Source organism: Macaca mulatta, chromosome 5 (assembly GCF_049350105.2).
Source record: "Macaca mulatta isolate MMU2019108-1 chromosome 5, T2T-MMU8v2.0, whole genome shotgun sequence".
Classification (NCBI taxonomy): domain Eukaryota; kingdom Metazoa; phylum Chordata; class Mammalia; order Primates; family Cercopithecidae; genus Macaca; species Macaca mulatta.
Genome location: NC_133410.1, coordinates 146,366,431 through 146,388,317, shown reverse-complemented (window position 1 = coordinate 146,388,317; position 21,887 = coordinate 146,366,431). Strand labels below are relative to the sequence as shown.

Sequence of the window (21,887 nt, the reverse complement as noted above, 5' to 3'; positions counted from 1 at the left end):
CTTGAATTAATGAGGTCTAAGCTTTGGTCCTTTTTCTGGTAATCTTCTCCATGTGCCAATTGTCTCTAAACTCCCTGGAGTAGAAAAATATCACAGCACAGAAGATTTAAGTAGCATCATGTCAGAAGTTCCACCACTTCACTCAGTAGATTACTCTTCTTAGCAATATCTCAAAATTTAACATGCATAGGAATCACCACAGGACCTTATTAAAATGCAGAATTTGTTGATGGACATTTGGGATGGTTCTGCATTATTAGTATTAAAATTCTGCATTTTAATAAGGCCCTCTGGTGATTTCTATGCACATTAAATTTTGAGATATTGCTAAATTTTGAGACATTGCTAAGAACAGTAATCTACTGAGTGGTGAAACTTCTGACATGATGCTACTTAAATCTTATGGATTAAGAAAATGTGGCACATATACACCATGGAATACTATGCAGCCATAAAAAAGGATGAGTTTATGTCCTTTGTAGGGATATGGATGAAGCTGGAAACCATCATTCTGAGCAAATTGTCGCAAGGACAGAAAACCAAACACTGCATGTTCTCACTCATAGGTGGGAACTGAACAATGAGAACACTTGGACACAGGGTGGGGAACATCACACACCAGGGCCTGTTGTGCGGTAGGGGGAGGGGGGAGGGGTAGCATTAGGAGATATACCTAATGTAAATGACTAGTTAATGCATGCAGCACACCAACAGAGCCCATGTATACACATGTAACAAATCTACAGGTTGTACACATGTACCCTAGAACTTAAAGTATAATAAAAAATAAAAATTAAAAAGAAAATTGCAGAATTTGTTTAAGTAGGTCTGGGGTGCGGTCTGAGATTCTACATTTCTAACAAGCTTCCAGCTAATGCCCATGCTGCTGCTTTAGTGCCCATACATTGAATGGCAAAGCTTAAACTAAAAATTGAGACTCAACTTGCTTAAGGGTTTAGGTCTTCCCACCACCCATTTCCACAAATCTTCTCAGATGCAACTATAGGAAGACGATTTGTAGGCTTAGTTTTTTGCCTCCAGGTACTATCCTGAAAAGAAGGAATTTAAGGAATTCAGATGAATAATCCTAAAAGTCAATTTTGCTGACATCTAGTTTAACTTTGCAATCTGGTCTCCAACTTTGAGGAGGCTTTTGGTATGTGCCTATTTGCAAAACACCGAACCTCTAGGTGCCTGTTTGTTCTCCCCATTTTAATCCTGAATTTCATAACCTGCCTTGTTTGGAAGTCCTGAAGGAAGTCCTATTGTTTGGAATAGAAGCTCACCTACATGCCTTTTATTTGGACTCAATATACTCAATATATTGCCTTTTGCCAGACCCTAAGTCACCTGTTGGAACTTGGCATATTACCTTTGGCAGAACACCCTAAATACTGATTGCCCACTCAGACAAAATTGACCTAGCAGCTGTCACTGTATTTCATGGACTCCAACTCTTCTTGGGCCCTGGCTTGTGTTGCCTCCGGGCCCTAGCACAGCTATGCCTCCAGGTGTGTGGGCCTCCTATGGGTGCTTAGCACATTCAGTTTTGATCAGAATTCGACTAAAGTCTATTTCTGTTACACACATCTAAAGATAGTTTGGGATCTATTTTCATTTCCCAACCTTTGATCTTATGTTGATAAATTTGGTCTCATAAAGATTTCATATTGTTCGGTGACTTTTCATTATTACATTCTTAAATGTATTAGTAAATGGAATAAAGGAAGAACAACATAGAGAGATGTAATGTGATTGATAAAAGGACTAACGTTGATTTTTAAATACAAATCTTATTTGAAAAATTTTATATTTCCTTGTCCCTGCCAAAATACCTCAAATCATATCCTTTTGTCTTCCTGCTATAGTTTCACATGATATTTAAAGAAACAACTGTTTAGTGCAAAAGCCTTGAGAACAGGCAAACAGTAGATGTGTATACTATCAAATATAAAATATAAATAAGCACCTGGTAGACATCTAATTGTATTTTTAGATATGTTTCTATGGTTTAGGGCCTGGAGGTATAGTTGAGTATAGTTGGTAGGTCTTGGAATTTTCTTCAGGAAAGCAGCAAGTTTTCAAGACCATCACAGTTCAATACTATTAGTTTTGTCAATTATGTTTCACAGGTGACCTTTATAAGTCAAGATGAAGAGAGCTTTATCTTTTCAACATAAAATTTTGTATGCATCTAAACCAAAAGTCTGAGATGCACCAAGTTCTGTGGCTATAATCCACATTTTGTTTTTTTCTTCAATGAGTGTTAGGAGGAAAACAGACACACACAGGTTAAGAAAAGGAAACTAACCTTTGTTGTATGTTTACTGGGCCAGCCTTTGTGGAAAGCCTCAGTCACTGAAATTCTTAAAAGAATTTTTTAGAGTAAATTACTACTCCCATCTCACAGAGGATTATACATTTATAGAGATGTTAAATAATTTGTCCAGGATTATATAATGGCTAACAGGTGGTACCCACAGTTGTTGGGCTCATACAAAAAGCCAAGCAAGCTCTTTATCTTAAGCAGGTCTGAAGTCTTGGAATTCCATAACTGTACTAACCTTTGTCTGGTAAAACCTTTGTCCCTAATTTCCCAGGATGCAGAGTAATTATTTAGGCTTGTTACAGCCATATGGTGTCAAGCAGGACCATAATTTTCTTCTATAAGATGTTTCACAACAAACACTATGAGGAAAGATTGTAAACTATATCAATCAACCAGAAGACTGTAAGTCTCATGTCATTGTTTTGATGGTGGGAAAGACATATAGTGAGATAAAAGTGAATATTTATTACCCTATCTTTTATCTCATGTACTCTAAGAAAATATAAATTAAGAGCAAAAAATCAAAAAACAAAATACATATCTGCTTGTAAGCAAGAAATTTTAGTGACTTTCATCTTGTATTCCAGTACCAAAAGAGACATTTTTCTTTACGTAATGCAGATAAATTTGAGTCTTACAATTGAGTTCTAGGTTTTCCTTCCTCTTGAATAGGAAGAAAATCATTCAAAATTTAGAATTATAAAGCTTAATTTTCCTTAGAACAAAAGTAATAAAAGTAAATGGCATGGTGAAAGTGTTATTAGAAGTGAAAGGATGTATTGTAAATGCTGGTTGATATCCTTTATCTAGGTTTAGCAGTTTTCAGCCCAATTAAACTGAAGTGGTAAAAGGAGCTTCATAGATAAAATATGCACAACAGGGTGAATGTATCTGCGATTTGCCTGTAGGAGCTTAGAAACACTTTGCTGTTGTGCTTAACATCACTCAAGAGGGCACAGTTTTCAAGAGGAACCACTTCCTTTCTTTGTCAACAAAGACTGCCATATCAAAAGAGGATGGACTCTAAGAAACATTCAATCAACTCTCCCTTACTGGTTCTCTGAGAAGTTATTTTAGAGGGTCTACCACTTTTTCATGACTTCATGAAATTCCAGAAGGATGAAGTTCAATCAGGCCATCATTATATAACAACTAATAGAAGTTTATCAGTTTTTCTCCCCTGATATAAACCCTTTTATGGATAGTAAATAATTTGAGAGATAGTTTTTTGTTATCTTTTCAGGGATACTAAATGAGGAAAATTTAAATTGTTACAACTAGAGATACAATATGACAAAGAAAAGATTTATTTGTAATTCTGTACTTTTGGGAAAAAAAAGTGTAAAGAACAGATCAGTGCATAGCAAGGATAAATCAAAAGCATATAACTTTCAAGTAGATACATGTGACTTCTCAGGAAGAGACTGGCAAGCTGAAAATGAAATAATACGTGGTAAGGATGATATTACAAGTGAAAAAAGCCATTGTTGGTGAAAGAATGCCAAGTTCTTTAAATAATTACTCGTAAAAACATATCATTTTGGAGGATATATTAATTTACAACTTATTTAATATTTCAGTACGTTACACTGAAGCTCTTTTTCACAATTATTATTTCTGTTCAAGCCCACTGTCAGAAATAAAAGAAGGACTTTTTTATTATTATTATTTTTACTTTTTAAGCACAGGGAAAAAAATCTGTATCAAGGTAATCAAATCCATTGCTCTTGGAGTTTTTTTGGGGGTAGACTTATCAAATTCTCAAAGAAAATTTTCCTAGAACTAATGGAATTAGGTTACCTTTGAATTCTCACCCCAACTTTGAATAGTGACTAATTCCTTTCTTTGCTCTTTTGGTGTTTGCAAAGGGGTTCGCAAAAGCCTGAATTGATATAATTATTGGCTAGATTGTTAGAGATCTAGGCCAGATGGCTATGGGTTTCTAAAGTCCCCCTTGCTTGTGGTAGTTTTCCTAGTTTGCCTATAGGGTTTGGGGATCAGCAATTTGAAAGGGCTACAAACTTGTAAAACAGTATTATTCATGGGGGCAGAATGTTCATCAGCGTGACCCAGTACTAAATACATTCATTATAGGCATTTCTATTCTGCACAATTTGCCACACAGCACTGGTTTCAGGAGGGAGAAAAAAAGACAATGGCTTATAAAATGCTTTTGAATGCCTAAAAAGGAGGAGAATTCACGCTGAGACTCCTCTGCTTTCTTTTTTGGAAAGAGCCTTCTTAGTGACTTTAGCTGAGCTCTGCTGAGAGTAAGCAAAGTGGAAAAATCAGAAAATTACTTTTTTTATATGTTTCTGGGGGGCAAAATAGAGTGGGGAAAAATGGTAAAAAGTGACAATGAGATTATGTGAAACAGCAACTATGCGAGCGGATGAAGACAGCTGAGGAATAATGCAAAAGGTATGAAAAAAAAAAACAGCAAGAATGAAGCCACGATGATACACTTAAAAGGAATTGCAGAAGCAGAAAGAACATCATAAATAATCTTATTTTCAAATAAGAATATCATATGAGTTTCTGTGACCTGGATAGAGCACAAGCCTCCCATGATACTTCCTAGCATTTTGATGCACACAAAATGCAATTTTCAACTCAGGCATTTGATTTGTCAGTGTAAACAAGCTTTGGGGTTTTTAAAATACGTATCTGAAGTGTTTTCATAAATAATGCATATATTATAAAAATTTGACTTGTAAACTATTGAGTCCATGTCCCCCCAGTATTCACTGCGAAGACTAGCCATGTATAGGCAGTACCTTTTGGTAGAAATTGGCATGCTAAAGCTTGCAGTGTTTTTTACCCAAGATAAATAGGATTTTTTTTTTTTTTGAAGTACAGGACAAAGAAATATTACAGTTTTGTCCAAACTCAAGGAAAGAAGTCATTCAAGGTAGAGCTATATTGTTAATTAGTTCCAAATTCTGAGGTGCTCCTTTAAGTCTTGCCAATTAAGAGAAATCAAGAGTGCAAGATAGCCCTTTTCTTATCTTCAAAGAATAAAGATGAAAGAAAACAGAAAATGAAACCTCTTTACTCGTTCTGTTCTTTAAAAACAGAGCCCCAAGACAATCTGCTTGTGCTCCTAGAAGGAGCAAGGCCCAAGTATTTACAGAGGGAGTGGGGAAGGAGGCGGTCTGAGAAGCATAATTAGAAGCAAGTTTTCAAATTGTATTAAATTCCTCCACCAACAAAACGCACTTAGAGGTATTTTAAGTTAAACTAGCACTTAAGGACTATGAAAAGCAAGATGATTACACGTCTGTGGCAGAAGAAAGAGCAATTAAGAAAACAAGAACAATTTAACGTGCCATATAAATAAAGGCGACCAGAAGTTGACTTAAAGTTTTTCTTCTGTAATTTGTCTCCCCTTTGTCATGGCACGCTCAGAGAAAGTGAATGCAGTAGATTGAAAGGCAGAGGGGGAGTGGGGAGGAAGAAGGAAGGAGCAGGGAAGGACTGGCTCCCATCTCCTCCCCCAGCCCCCACCAGCCCGTCTCCCCTTCTCTCCTTTGCGCCCCCGCCCCCTCCTTCTTCCTTCTCAGTCTCTTTCTCTCTCCCACCCTCCGCTCTCCTCCTCCCTCCTTGGGTGACTCCATCAGTTTTTGATTTGGAAGCACGCTGATTGGCTGGAAGCGATTCAACACACGCTGGGCAAGAGCTTTGTCTGAGTTGAAGTGAAGTTGTACAGATTTTAGACTGGAGTCAGCAATCACGGGTGTTTAGTCTGCAGCCGAGCAGCGAAAGGGAGAAAGAATCTCTCAGGAAAGACACACTGCAGACTCCGCCGGCACCCCGCAATAGATGGATTCCGACTACACAACGGCGAAAACGCGGAGGTGACACTCTTCTGCCTGGAAAGAGGACGAACGACCAAACAAACGCAAGGACTGGACTCCATGCCGAAGGTATCTGGAAGTCGCGACACGGTGTGTATAAAACAAAAGTTTGCGAGCTGTTAATTGCTGTGCTGTGTTATTAAGAGACGCTTTCAAGTTTCAAGTACCAAATGTAGCTTTAAGTTGCCAAAGGAAGTTGAGGGGATTGCTTTGCTGTTTTAACTTGCTCTGTGAGGGAAATCTCATGAACTGACCAATGCACCAAATGAATGCTAAAATGCACTTTAGGTTTGTTTTTGCACTCCTGATAGTATCTTTCAACCGCGATGTACTGGGCAAGAATTTGAAATACAGGATTTATGAGGAACAGAGGGTTGGATCAGTAATTGCAAGACTATCGGAGGATGTGGCTGATGTTTTATTGAAGCTACCTAATCCTTCTACTGTTCGATTTCGAGCCATGCAGAGGGGAAATTCTCCTCTACTTGTAGTAAATGAGGATAATGGGGAAATCAGCATTGGGGCTACAATTGACCGTGAACAACTATGCCAGAAAAACTTGAACTGTTCCATAGAGTTTGATGTGATCACTCTACCCACAGAGCATCTGCAGCTTTTCCATATTGAAGTTGAAGTGCTGGATATTAATGACAATTCTCCTCAGTTTTCAAGATCTCTCATACCTATTGAGATATCTGAGAGTGCGGCAGTTGGGACTCGCATTCCCCTGGACAGTGCATTTGATCCAGATGTTGGGGAAAATTCCCTCCACACATACTCGCTCTCTGCCAATGATTTTTTTAATATTGAGGTTCGGACCAGGACTGATGGAGCCAAGTATGCAGAACTCATAGTGGTCAGAGAGTTAGATCGGGAGCTGAAGTCAAGCTACGAGCTTCAGCTCACTGCCTCAGACATGGGAGTACCTCAGAGGTCTGGCTCATCCATACTAAAAATAAGCATTTCAGACTCCAATGACAACAGCCCTGCTTTTGAGCAGCAATCTTATATAATACAACTCTTAGAAAACTCCCCGGTCGGCACTTTGCTCTTAGATCTGAATGCCACGGATCCAGATGAGGGCGCTAATGGGAAAATTGTATATTCCTTCAGCAGTCATGTGTCTCCCAAAATTATGGAGACTTTTAAAATTGATTCCGAAAGAGGACATTTGACTCTTTTCAAGCAAGTGGATTATGAAATCACCAAATCCTATGAGATTGATGTTCAGGCTCAAGATTTGGGTCCAAATTCAATCCCAGCCCATTGCAAAATTATCATTAAGGTTGTGGATGTTAATGACAATAAACCTGAAATTAACATCAACCTCATGTCCCCTGGAAAAGAAGAAATATCTTATATTTTTGAAGGGGATCCTATTGATACATTTGTTGCTTTGGTCAGAGTTCAGGACAAGGATTCTGGGCTGAATGGAGAAATAGTTTGTAAGCTTCATGGACATGGTCACTTTAAACTTCAGAAGACGTATGAAAACAATTACTTAATCTTAACTAATGCCACACTGGATAGAGAAAAGAGATCTGAATATAGTTTGACTGTAATCGCTGAGGACAAGGGGACACCCAGTCTCTCTACAGTGAAACATTTTACAGTTCAAATCAATGATATCAATGACAATCCACCCCACTTCCAGAGAAGCCGATATGAATTTGTAATTTCAGAAAATAACTCGCCGGGGGCATATATCACCACTGTTACAGCCACAGATCCTGATCTTGGAGAAAATGGGCAAGTGACATACACCATCTTGGAGAGTTTTATTCTAGGAAGTTCCATAACTACGTATGTAACTATTGACCCATCTAATGGAGCCATCTATGCCCTCAGAATCTTTGATCACGAAGAAGTGAGCCAGATCACTTTTGTGGTAGAAGCGAGAGATGGAGGAAGCCCAAAGCAACTGGTAAGCAATACCACAGTTGTGCTCACCATCATTGATGAAAATGACAACATTCCTGTGGTTATAGGGCCTGCATTGCGCAATAATACGGCAGAAATCACCATTCCCAAAGGGGCTGAAAGTGGCTTTCATGTCACAAGAATAAGGGCAATTGACAGAGACTCTGGTGTGAATGCTGAACTCAGCTGCGCCATAGTAGCAGGTAATGAGGAGAATATCTTCATAATTGATCCACGATCATGTGACATCCATACCAACGTGAGCATGGATTCTGTTCCCTACACAGAATGGGAGCTGTCAGTTATCATTCAGGACAAAGGCAATCCTCAGCTACATACCAAAGTCCTTCTGAAGTGCATGATCTTTGAATATGCAGAGTCAGTGACAAGTACAGCAATGACTTCAGTAAGCCAGGCATCCTTGGATGTCTCCATGATAATAATTATTTCCTTAGGAGCAATTTGTGCAGTGTTGTTGGTTATTATGGTGCTATTTGCAACTAGGTGCAACCGTGAGAAGAAAGACACTAGATCTTATAACTGCAGGGTGGCCGAATCAACTTACCAGCACCACCCAAAAAGGCCATCCCGGCAGATTCACAAAGGGGACATCACATTGGTGCCTACCATAAATGGCACTCTGCCCATCAGATCTCATCACAGATCGTCTCCATCTTCATCGCCTACCTTAGAAAGAGGGCAGATGGGCAGCCGGCAGAGTCACAACAGTCACCAGTCACTCAACAGTCTGGTGACAATCTCATCAAACCACGTGCCAGAGAATTTCTCATTAGAACTCACCCACGCCACTCCTGCTGTTGAGGTAAGATCATAAACCGCATCAATTCATTGCAATGTTAGGTGTTAGTGTTCAGGAATTGTGTTTACTGGTTCTTAAATGTTTTCAATAATAAGTAACAATACTAATACCGTGCAAATTAGTAGGATACAAGTTACATTGTGAATATGTAGCAAAGATGCACACTTTAGCATACTGTTTTTAGTTTTCCTTAAGTAATTAACTTGCATGTAATATGTATAATATTGAAAAATAAATATGAAGCTCACAAAGGAGTATGTCGTTAGAGTCCCCTTACTTCCCAGATTAAAATAATGGGAAGCCAAAAAGTAGAGACTTGCTTACTTTTCAAGGTTATAGTTTTTACTGAACAGATTAAAAAATTGAGGCCTTCAGACTTCTATTTCAATGCATGTTATGTTTGTCCAAGTTCGGAAGATTTCCTGACATTTTTAAACTACATGCGTTATAGTGTTGTATTTTACAGTATTTTCCATGTATTTTTACAGGTGATCACTGTATCTGAATTATAAAGAAAATAAATCAGTTATTTGAAAGGGAGTCTTCTTTCACAAAGTAAAAGTCAGTTGTATTAGATCATCCAAATCTCTCTGAGATATATTTTAGTTATAGTTGGCAGCTAGCTGCATGGTCCACCACAGTCCAGCATTTGCGAATCTTAAATAGAGATAATATGTTCAATTACTTACTTGAAATAGCAAGTAACTGTTTTTCATGCTTAAAGATTGTATTTGGAGGCTTGTTTCCAGGAATCAGTTCTGTCTATTTGGTTTCCAGCAGGTCTCTCAGCTTCTTTCAATGCTTCACCAGGGGCAATATCAACCAAGACCAAGTTTTCGAGGAAACAAATATTCCAGGAGCTATAGGTATGAATTATTCTTGTGTTACCTATTAAGTCTCAGCATAAATGCTGAAGAGTAAAAACTGTAATTTTTTTTTCTGATTTATCTTTCCAGATATGCCCTTCAAGACATGGACAAATTTAGCTTGAAAGACAGTGGCCGTGGTGACAGTGAGGCAGGAGACAGTGATTATGATTTGGGGCGAGATTCTCCAATAGATAGGCTGCTGGGTGAAGGATTCAGCGACCTGTTTCTCACAGATGGAAGAATTCCAGCAGGTAAGAGGGTAGTGATAGATAAATCTTTATTTTCAGGTCTCCCGTGATAACAGTAAAATGAAAAATTTCTCTCATGCTTATATTTCTTCTTTATTTGTCCCTTGCACTGAAGTATTTATAATATGTTTTATAGTATATTCGTCACTGTTTAGTAATGAACAGAAACTGAAACATTTTAACACTATTTTCTTAAATTTCATTAAGCTGTCGGAAGAGAAAGAGTAAGCATGACAGCTTCATAGGACAAGAAGAAAGGGGTGGGGAAAAATAAAAAAAAAAAATTAAAAAAACCCCACTTCCCTCCTCTTTCCACCTCATCTGATACAGCCATAGAACATGGTTGTGCAACTCTTTGCAAAATTATGGGGTGGTGGTTTTTATTCAGTTAAACTGTTTTGGCGCACAGTGGTGAACTGGACTGTAATTTGGAGGATGCATTTCCTGTGATGGGCACCAACTCACAAAAGCAGAGACTAAAATACGCTAGAAATTGTACACTTCAAGCATTAAAAATAGGAGAAGGAATGCATCTTTGTAGGTGGTAAGCACAGAATATTTTTGCCAACATTTCATTTTGCTATAGTAGAAGAGGAACAAGGACCCAAGAGTGGAATTTTTAAGTACACAGCTAGATAGAAAAGATGCTATTAAGTTTCGAACCACGTTTTCCTTGGAGTTTCTTCCCTCTAATTCTGCAATAGAAACTCTCTGAACTGAGTAAATACCGATTATATTATCCTAGCAGCACCACTACTAAAGACTTCAATGTGAAATCAACCTTAGGAATACATACGTGTGTTCCTTTGGCTACCTGTATTTCCAAGTTTCACTGAATGTGGATCAATGACTGCCATTTGATGTATGAAAGACAGAACAACACAATATCACCCATCTTAATTCCACTGCACCTCTATTTTTAAATACAGATAAGTAAGAGAGTTTAGGAAATAAACACGAGGGAGCCTCAGACAGCTACAGGAATTCAAGAAAATCAATATAGCTGACATTCCATATCTGCAGGTTCCACATCTATAGATTCAACCAACTGTTAATCGAAAGTATTTGGATTAAACAATAAAAAATATTAATACAACAATTAAAAAAACAAACAAAAAACAATACAGTATAACAGCTATTTATGTAGCATTTACATTTATTAGGTATTTTTAGTAACCTAGAGAAGATTTAAAGTATTTGGGAGGATGTGCATAGGCTCTATGTAACAGCTATACCACTTTATATAAGCAACCCAATTTTGGTATCCACAGGGGGCCTGGACCATCCCCTTTGGATACCGAAGGACCACTGTGAATAGAAACTCGAGCACTCATAAGTGAAGTAGTGATGGCAGTAGCCAGAGCGGTGTTAATATTAGGAATAGTAGTAGCAATAGCAGTTACCAACTATGCCCCCAGGTTTACTCCAGGCCCATGCAGAGTTTGATACCTGCACTGCCTCTTCTAAGGCTTTGCCAGGAATTAGTAGTAGTGACAGTAGTAACAGGCTTCTATTTTGTTGTTGTTGTTGTTGTTAAGCTTTGGAAACTGAAACTTATAAAGGTTAGAAAATGCATCTCAAATCAGGCAGTATGTACATTGGAGAGTGAGATTTGGAACAACCCCCACACTCTTAAACAGTAATCAATCAAGTATGTGAAGTAACAGGTTTTTGCTGTTGTAGCAATTGTTTTTAAATAGAGTGTCCTAATATTCTTATGTTCTAGAGACGACATACCCCGTAACTATTAAATGTTGATTATTTACTTCTGTTATTACAGTAATAGATACTATAATACATCTCACAGGATGAATTTATAGGGGGAACTTCTAGAGACAATAAGGCATGCAGTGTACCTGAGAGCCTGCTTGCACAATCATGGTGTCCGGTTTTTGTTTCTGTTTTTAATGCATAGACTTTCTCGGCCAATTTGAAGATAAATCTCTGAAAATTTAGTGGAATATATTTAGAATCAGACACGTTGCTCAAAGAGAATCAGTTTCATTATTCTTACCTGTGTAATAAAGGAGTTGGCTAAACTACAATTTTGTGATCCTGACAGAACCCTAATTTTGAGTATTAATCCTTGATTTTAAATAATGTAATTTCATTTCATTAAACAGAAAAGTAACATAGTGGGCATGACATCAATATTGTATTGTATATTTTTAGATTTGTATAATGTTTATTCATTGAAATTTAAATTTATCAGCATAGTTAACTGAATAGTTGCTCTAATTACATAATCTTGGCATTTTCGGGACTAAATGATCCTAAAGTCCCTTTTAATTCTGAAATTGTATAAACCTAATAGCTAATTATAAGTTTCTTTCTTTTTTAGGTCAAAGTTATTTTACTTTTTCTTATATTTTCTAAGTTGCCACCTCCACATAAGTTTGTGGCAAGAAAGTTTTCTAGCACTTGGAGTAAATAATAATAATAATTGCAATAATAATGATATATGTTGAGGAATAATGACATTGGGGAAACAATAGGTAGACATAAACTGTAGAAAACAGTGAATTGTGTTTAGTGAGTTGCATTAAGCTCCATCAGTATCACATTTCTTTTCAAAATTAGGAGTTCACCTTTATATCATCATTAATAATTCCACTTATTATGAGATAATTTTTTAAAAAAACAATCTCATATTTGCACAACACATTTAACTGTGGGTGTGGTTGGAGAGTTATTTTGCTCATGCATAACATTGTATTACAACAAAATATATTACAGTAGATACATTTCTGCCTTACTAGGTACCTGCCTCCATCTGAGGTGTGGTCAAAGCTATCCTGGAGGCATAGAGCACCAGGAGGTCACCAATGGGCCACAAAGTATATTCATGTTTGACTACTGTAGACTCCAATACGTGTAATGAGTATCTATACAAAGATAGCTACCCCTTATTTATATAATTTTGATGACACATATTCCAGTTTATTATTTAACCTGGCAACTTCTGGAGGCACATTAGAGTGTAAAGCCTGTGCTTTGTAAATTTATATTCCCAGGAAATATCCCAAGTAGAGAAAAATGTAAGTCCACATCTGAATGCCATTAAAAGAGATCAGCACAGTTTCCAAAGCATTTATATTTCTAGGACTAAAGTGTCTTGGTCCAACTGTTTTTCTGCCTTAGACTTTGAACAAATACAGATTATGTTATGTTGCACTGCCTGCCAACAGCGTCATTTCTGGTCATTCATGCTATTAATTCCCACACAAATATCCTGCATTTTGAGCAGTTAAATCGGTATGCATTTTTTGTCTGTTGGCTCATGTTTGCCAACATACTTTCTTACTCATTCAACTTTGAACTATAACACTAAGCATATGCCTGCAAAAATCCCCATTTTCCATTGCATTCACTTCACCATGATGATTCATACAGCCGTTTGATTTTGTTTCTTGTGATACTCATTTTTCTTGATTAAGTCCAATCCACTTTTCATCAGTATGTCATCTCTGATTACTTACTTTAAACATTCTTTTAAAATTCTATGTTCTCTCCTTTCTCATGGCAGGTATCCATGAAAGCCCATCCGTTCTGGCCTTTCTTCCATGACTAGTTTAGTGTATCAGTGTGCAAACTGATATTCACTCTCTAGTAGTTCCTCCCTTTGTCAAATCTTTCTTTCATACAGCTTGAACAACATTTTGAGAACATTTTAATCTACATATTTTTGCTCAAAATCAATACTTGTTGCCCAGCAACACTGAACTAAATAAACTATTTATCTTGGCATTCAAAGGGCAATGGGATCCTCTCTTAACTTATTAACTCTCCTATGTTGCCATCTTTGTATCTTTTGTTATAGCTAGAAGCATCTCCTCACTTCACACACTGATGCTTTGCTCATGGTGTCCTTCCTACCTGAAAAGCTGCCTTCTCGTCACTTTGTGTAACTGACTCCTATTCATCTTTCAAAGTTTGTCTTTCTTTAACTATTTCAGCTCACCTCCACTTTTTTTTCCTTTCTTGACATGCCCTTAGCATCATCTAATTTGACACTTTACTTGTGCTTATGACCCCATTTGCTACACTTTATTTATAGCTATATCTTTTTAAAAGTTTTGAGGGCAGGGTGCTATTGTTGCACTTCACATGTAGCAGACTCCTAATGGATAACTGATTGATCACCTGATTACTAATGGCTTGATAGAAGCAAGGCATACATATTTCTTATATATCTGCTTTGTGCCCTACCAATAAGGTGCAGTGCAGTGACAAAATCCATAGTCTTCTAGTGGTAAAGAAGATGCTCTCCTTTCACCATGTGCCCCCTCCCCAGAGGACACTTAACTACCTAGCAGAGCTTTCAAGGAGCAACAGAAAGATTAGCCACTTGGACTACTTGTCAACAAGCCCTGATCACTGGGATATAGTATGGAACATTTGCGGCACTAAATTACTTACAGATTGAGAATGTTTTCAGTCAAGTCCCTGGGGACAAGGTTGACAATATCAATGAAGTTGCAAGAAATGCCCTCTTCTGCACCATTACTCTTCTCTTTCTCTTATTTTTTTGTCATCCTTCCCTCCATTAGTGTTTCCTCATCAATTTTTCTTATTATTTTTCATTTTTAAGTTAATTTATTATTTTATAATTAAAGCTCCACTTACTTATTGGGATGAAGTTGCAAATAACATTCACTGTTTAAAAATTTCTATGACCGAACTTTTTTTTGAGCATGAACTTTCAGATTGCGTTAGTTACCTAGATTGTATTTTTGCACTGTATTGTTGGTTTTATGTGTATTATATTTAGATCTTTAGAAAACTAGGTCGTTTTCAGTATTCTTAGAAGCCTATGTAATTTATCACTTCCCTCCAATCATTAAGCATTAAAATAAAGTGAATCAAACAACTAAGCCCTTCCCAAGCCTAAAACTACTGAGTTAAAGGATAGAAAATAAATGAAGTGGTGTCAGCAGGTCTGTTCTTCTTCCTTCTAACAGGATATGAGTAAGACAATAGAGACAGGTCTAAGTTCCATTTTCAGAGACCTGGGGAATTAAGAAGGCAAAAAAAATCATTACCACTATGATTGTTATTTCACTGCTGAGAAAACCTCATTGCTATTAAATTATTCCAATGACTTTCAACCCCTTTAGTTTTGTCCACATCAAATTAAAAAAAAAAAAAGGTTAGTAAATATTTCCAAGTAGTAATAATGCATGAAGTCAGGAAATCTAGACAAGCTTTTATTCTTAAATCATCCTTGTCTATTTAAATGTAACCGTTTATAACAAATAGCACAATTTTTCTTCATGCTTACCCTCTTTCTCTTTCCCCACCTTGATTCACATGGAATTGATGTTCACACTTTTCTCCACTTTTTTTCTGCTTCATTGTATTTCTAGCTTTCTTAGTGATTCAGCTTTTTTCTCACTCACAATACTTGATCTCATTTTGTTCCTCAAATTATCCCCTTTTTCATTAAAACTTGAGGTCCATATTTGGGACTCTTGCAGTGTAAGAACAGAATTATCTCAAAGATTCAAGCAGAGAAAAGCAGCAATTTCTACCCCTTCAATCAAAGACCATTACTTCTTTTTTTTTTTTTTTTTTCAGAAAGTCAACATTATTTTCTTCATGTTTTATTTAGAAAACATGTAGTGAATACCTACTGTATGCAGGCACTTTACCAGTTGCTAGTGATACCACAGTAACTGCAATAGACAACTTCTTTCCTCTAATAAGGGAACGGGCTTCCTTCAAGAATCACCCTTTTAGCAATTATTTCGGAGGAAGAGGAATCTTCCTAAAATAAGTGGATCTACAAAATTAGCTCTTAATATATAAGTATAGCTAATAACAACCTAATGTTGTTTTAAATCTAAGAGAATTATTTTGCATTTTCTGCATTCTGCTATTTGCTCTAAAATGAAATCATAATGCTGAAGAGACTTATTTCTCACTGAAATAAGTCAATGGTTTGTAGAGTATATTTTACATCTTTTCATTTCCTTGTCATGTACCTTAGTTATTGTATTTGCCAAATATAGAGGGTTTTTTTTCTTTTTATTTTCCTGCTTTTCTCATATCATCTATTCTTTTTCCTATGAGTGTGGCCACTCATATTCCAATAGAGCATTAGAACATCTGTAAGAACTAAAGATTGAATTTTTCATATTCTTCATCTTTTGATGACATTTTCACATATTTGAATATCGATATATTTTGAATCTTTAAAAGAAAACTTCTTAAGAGGGTAATTGCAGATGACCACCCAGTAGCTCAGGATACTTTTCACTACTGTTTTAAGTAATAAGTCCATAAATAATTTGTAATATCTTTAAGAGAGATTAATAAGTATGATTACCTTATAGCTTATTATATTCTCATTGCTTCCATTAAAACGAAACTAATATTGAGAAAGTTACACAAAGGTATGTATTACACAAGAATTATATGAGTGGCATTCTAAAGTTATAGGTTTCACCTTACAAGTCTGTTCTTTAGAATTTATGATCAGTACTTATTTCATTACTGACACCTAGTTCTTCCCACGTATACGTTATCAACCCGTCTTCTCATTATTCGAGTAGCAGAATGTTCTTATTTGACCAATAAGGAAAAAAAACACACCAGAAGATAACACTTATGGAGGTCTATAAAACTAGTGTTCAAATTAAAGCCGTAATTGTAGTCCAGTTTATGTGTATAATAATAGGTTGGCATCATGGCAATAGTTTAAAACTGTCTCATTCTATTTTTTATTATAAAATTATATTTTTGCATTATTTTGAATCGTGCTAAGTATAATAATGAAACCCCATTGTTTTTCTTGAGTGCAGCTATGAGGCTCTGCACGGAGGAGTGCAGGGTCCTGGGACACTCTGACCAGTGCTGGATGCCACCACTGCCCTCACCATCTTCCGATTATAGGAGTAACATGTTCATTCCAGGGGAAGAATTCCCAACACAACCACAGCAGCAGCATCCACATCAGAGTCTTGAGGATGACGCTCAGCCTGCAGATTCCGGTGAAAAGAAGAAGAGTTTTTCTACCTTTGGAAAGGACTCCCCAAACGATGAGGACACCGGGGATACCAGCACATCATCTCTGCTCTCGGAAATGAGCAGTGTGTTCCAGCGTCTCTTACCCCCTTCCCTGGACACCTATTCTGAATGCAGTGAGGTGGATCGGTCCAATTCCCTGGAACGCAGGAAGGGACCCTTGCCAGCCAAAACTGTGGGTTACCCACAGGGGGTAGCGGCATGGGCAGCCAGTACACATTTTCAAAATCCCACCAACAACTGTGGGCCGCCACTTGGAACTCACTCCAGTGTGCAGCCTTCTTCAAAATGGCTGCCAGCCATGGAGGAGATCCCTGAAAATTATGAAGAAGATGATTTTGACAATGTGCTCAACCACCTCAATGATGGGAAACACGAACTCATGGATGCCAGTGAACTGGTGGCAGAGATTAACAAACTGCTTCAAGATGTCCGCCAGAGCTAGGAGATTTTAGCGAAGCATTTTTGTTTCCATGTTTATGGAAATAGGGAACAACAACAACAACAACAACAAAACCCGAAAGAACTGGCATTGCCAAATAGTTGCATTTATCATAAATGTGTCTGTGTATATTGAATATTAAATACTGTATTTTCGTATGTACACAATGCAAGTGTGATTATTTTAATCTGTATTTTAAAAATACATTTGTACCTTATATTTATGTGTAATTTAACAAACAAATTTTATTTTTTTACTCCCATGACAGACATGTTTTTCCTAATCATGTAGAAACTAGCCATTGTTCATATCTGATATACTATTGAACCACAAAGTGTAAAGGCACTGCTCTGCTTAGATTAGTTTTGTTGGGGAAGAATTATTATGTTGTATGAACAACCCCACTAAAGCATTATACAATTCTTAATTCCATTAAGTGATCCCACTTTTTTTCAATAACTTTTTAGAAATTAAGAATCATTAAAATTGTTAGGCTATTTTATTGTTATTTTTGCTACTTTCTACTAGCCCCAATAGTTGAACTCTTACAGCAAAATCGAAACATAAAGTGAAGTTTATTTCAGGACTGAGAAATATCTTGAAGGTTATTTATTAGATGGCTATCTCAAATGAACTTTTTATAGACAACGATGAAAACAGAACTAAAGTCAATGTTTCCTGACTCCCAGGCTCCTACTATTCCAGGCCATCACACTGGCCTGTTCCTGAGAATATTTCTCTCAGAATGTTATTATCTACTTACAATTAGGATAAACTATAAATTTTATTCTATCCTTGTAGTATGAAACATGCTCCAAGGAAATGGAATCTGTCCTTTAAATGGATAACAGTATGTATTCTAATGGCATAAAATATTACTGGATAAAAACAATTATGTCAGTGTCTCTCCTAGGATAGTAAATATAATTGACTTACTCTGAACCCATTCTATTTTGAATCTTCCCCCTTTCCTCTCACAATACTTGAACATTTTAATCTTTTGGAATGTTGTCTTTTTTTGTTATAACTATTCATTTTTAGCTTTTGTCTCCAGTGCATGATCTCATATTTTTGCTTTTACTTTTAGTATAAGAACATTTATGAAATCACATTTTTGTTATTGCAATTGTTTTATTTGTTGTGTGGTAAATGAGAAATCCTTTATTTATTGTGCTGTGATCTCTCTGTGTGGAATGCCTTGGTAAGAGAGATGCTTATTATGACTATTATCATTTCTGACCAAGCTTCTATTAATGTTATTTCTAATAATACACTATCTTGATTGTACTCTCCAGAAAATTTTACTGTCAGTGAAAATAAAAGAAAAATTAAAGTAAAGCTAAGGAACTGTCTATAAGTCAGAGTCCTGTTCCTACATATTTGTTCAAAAGCTTGGCGTGCAGCATGCCCTTCCTGAGAGGGTGATTCAGTGTTGAGTTTCAAATAATAAACATGCAGCATTCAGTTGGCTGGGCAAACAAGAAAAACACAATTCAAAAGGAATGAGTTTGAGACTTGTAATGGGAATGAAAGTAGTAAGCCATATTCCAGTTAAATAAGTTAAATGCATTTGGGGAATAAAGAAAAAAGAGTAAGCAAGCAACAACTGCTTGAATATTTTTCAAATTACAAAAAAAAAAAAATAAATAACTTTCTCAGGACATTTTGTATTAAATTGTGCAAGATAAAAAGGTATCCTTACAATGTTTCCAGGAGGCAAGAATATTATCCTCCCTGGCTTGCTAGTCGGAAATTGAAACACTGGGAAAGTTAAGTAACTGAAAAGTGACTAAAATTCAGATATTTGAATTCTCAAATGAGTACCACATTAAACAGAATATATTACCTCTTTCAACAGGCACATTTTCCTTTATAGGAGGGATTGTAATTACAAGTGGAATTTCAGTTTATTTTTCGTAGATTACACACAAAACGCTAACCATATTTAAATACATTCTGCCTTTCAACTTCACTTCCTTTCAGTATATATTACCATTAAGAAAAAGACTTTTATATCCTCACTGTTCTTAACTTAAAGCACCAGCAGTAATATGGTAAGCTATGCTGAAAATCGCTATTTTGAATCATGTGAAATAAATAAAATGCAATATTTCATTCAATACAAAATTTTTGTACATTGTCCATATTCCAATAATTTCATGTCTCAAATTCCCTTGCTTCTCCAGTCATCTCCATTTATTATTGCTTCCCATGTCCACAGATTAAGAGAAAAAAAGTGCAAGATTTCAGCTTTTTGCTTCTGTTCCTTTCACCAAGTAATATCCTTTTAGTGAAAACTGGGATGTCCGATGCTATCATAGCAACCTAATCTCTCATCAAGTTTATATCACCTCTTTTTTGATACCCTACCCTTCCTCAGATTGAAACAACAAAAACATTCTTTCTTAAACTTTCTTTCCTCCATTTATTATTTTTAATCCCTTTAGCTCCACTGGATTATTTGAAATGTTCTTCAATGATAATCACATATTAAGGAAATTATCTTCCAAAAATGTAACTCAAAACTGAATCTACTGCTTAACAAATCCTCCTTAAATGCTTGTTTATAAAATGATGAGAATTAGCTTTCTTCAAATTCTTACAAGTTATTAACATTGTTGTTCATTGCTCATTGATTTACTTATTGATCTTAGTAGATGGGGCTTATAACATTGTTAATCATTTAAATTATTGCTCCTCCTGTCCCAAATATTTAAATTTGCCACTTACCAATAGATAACTATTAAGGTAAAGATGAGTGAGTTATTAAGTTATTGTGTTATTGAAGTCACTGAAGAAGTCACATTTATGAAAATCAGCTTAGTTTCTCTGTTTCATTCTTTTGATACTGATGGTCAGAAAATATTCAAAGATGAATTTGAAATATTGACACATTAAAATTTAAAGAATTGTAGATCTATTTTAAAAATAAGCAATATTATACTGGATTACTTGTACGAGTGAAAAGTGCATTGTCTGACATGGCAACTTTCAGTATGGCAGAATCTAATAGAATTGTCCCAAGACTGTCTTACATGTTTTGATATTTCTGTTCCATTTCAGTATATCTGGAAAATGTATCATCACAAGAATGAAACAATAAAACTAAGCTGATTTTCATAAATGTGACTTCTTCAGTGACTTCAGAACTTAAGGATATACTCAACCTGAATAAGCAATACATATTGCTGTATAAAAATTAAAATCTGGGCCAGGCGTGGTGGCTCACACCTGTAATCCCAGTACTTTGAGAGACTGAGGCGGGTAGTCAGGAGTTTGAGACCAGACTGGCCAATATGGTGAAACCTTGTTTCTACTAAAAGTACAAAAGTTAGCTGGGCATGGTGGTACATGCCTGTAGCCCCAGCTACTCGAGAGGCTGAGGCAGAAGAATCACTTGAACCCAGGAGGCAGAGGTTGCAGCGAGTCGAGATTGCACCACTGGGTGACTGAGCGAGACTGTCTCAAAAAAAATACATAACTAAAAATAAAAATAAAAGTAAATTAACCAGGTTAGGTGGTGTTTGCCTGTAGTCCCAGCTACTTGAGAAGCTGAGGCAGGAGAATCACTTGAATCTGGGAGGTAGAGGTTGCAGTGAGCCAAGATCAAGCCACTGTACTCCAGCCTGGGCAACAGAGCAAGACTGTCTCAAAAAAAAAAAGAAAAAAGAAAAACCACAGGCAGATCACCTGAGGTTGGGAGTTTGAGACCAGCCTGGCCAACATGGTGAAACTCCATCTCCACCAAAAATACAAAACTTAGCCCGGCATGGTGGCACGTGCCTGTAATCCCAGCTACTTGGGAGGCTGAGGCAGGAGAGTCACTTGAACCTGGGGGGTGGAGGTTGCAGTGAACTGAGATTGTAGCACTTCACTCCAGCCTGGGCTATAGAGTAAGACTCCATCTCAAATAAATAAATAAATAAATAAATAAATAAATAAAATCCAACCATATGAGGCTGGGCACGGTGGCTCACGCCTGTAATCCCAGCACTTTGGGAGGCCAAGACAGGCAGATCATCTGAGGTCAGGAGTTCAAGACCAGCCTGGCCAACATGGCGAAACCAAGTATCTACTAAAAAATACAAAAATTAGCCGGGCGTGGTGATGCACGCCTGTAATCCCAGCTACCCGGTAGACTGAGACTGGGAGAATCGCTTGAACCTGAGAGGTGGAGGTTGCAGTGAGCTGAGGTCAAGCAACTGCACTCCAGCCTGAGCAACAGAGCAAGACTCCATCTCAGAAAAAAAAAAAAAAAAGAAAGAAAAGAAAAAAAATTCAGTCATATGAAGGTCTTAAAGATTTGGGCCAGTTTAAAAAAGAATAAAAACAGCACAGACATTTCAAAAGAACAGCACATTTGAATTCCTTAATTG

General features: G+C 36.7%; 1 protein-coding gene across 3 annotated transcripts; it reads left to right on the top strand.

Moving 5' to 3' along the window:
- Positions 1–6,032: 6,032 nt before the first annotated feature.
- Positions 6,033–18,868, top strand: PCDH18 (protocadherin 18). 3 transcript variants are annotated; one of them, XM_015139215.3, is made up of 5 exons: positions 6,033–6,276; positions 6,789–8,929; positions 9,704–9,792; positions 9,883–10,046; positions 16,847–18,868. In XM_015139215.3, the coding sequence occupies exons 2-5, from the start codon at positions 7,103–7,105 to the stop codon at positions 17,512–17,514; spliced, it is 2,748 nt and encodes a 915-aa protein (XP_014994701.2). In that variant the 5' UTR covers positions 6,033–6,276; positions 6,789–7,102; the 3' UTR covers positions 17,515–18,868. The 3 variants fall into 3 exon arrangements, with proteins under 3 accessions (XP_014994701.2, XP_014994700.2, XP_001086925.3); XM_015139214.3 differs by lacking the exon at positions 6,033–6,276 and having other exon boundaries at positions 6,302–8,929; positions 9,707–9,792; XM_001086925.5 differs by lacking the exon at positions 6,033–6,276 and having other exon boundaries at positions 6,302–8,929.
- Positions 18,869–21,887: the final 3,019 nt, after the last annotated feature.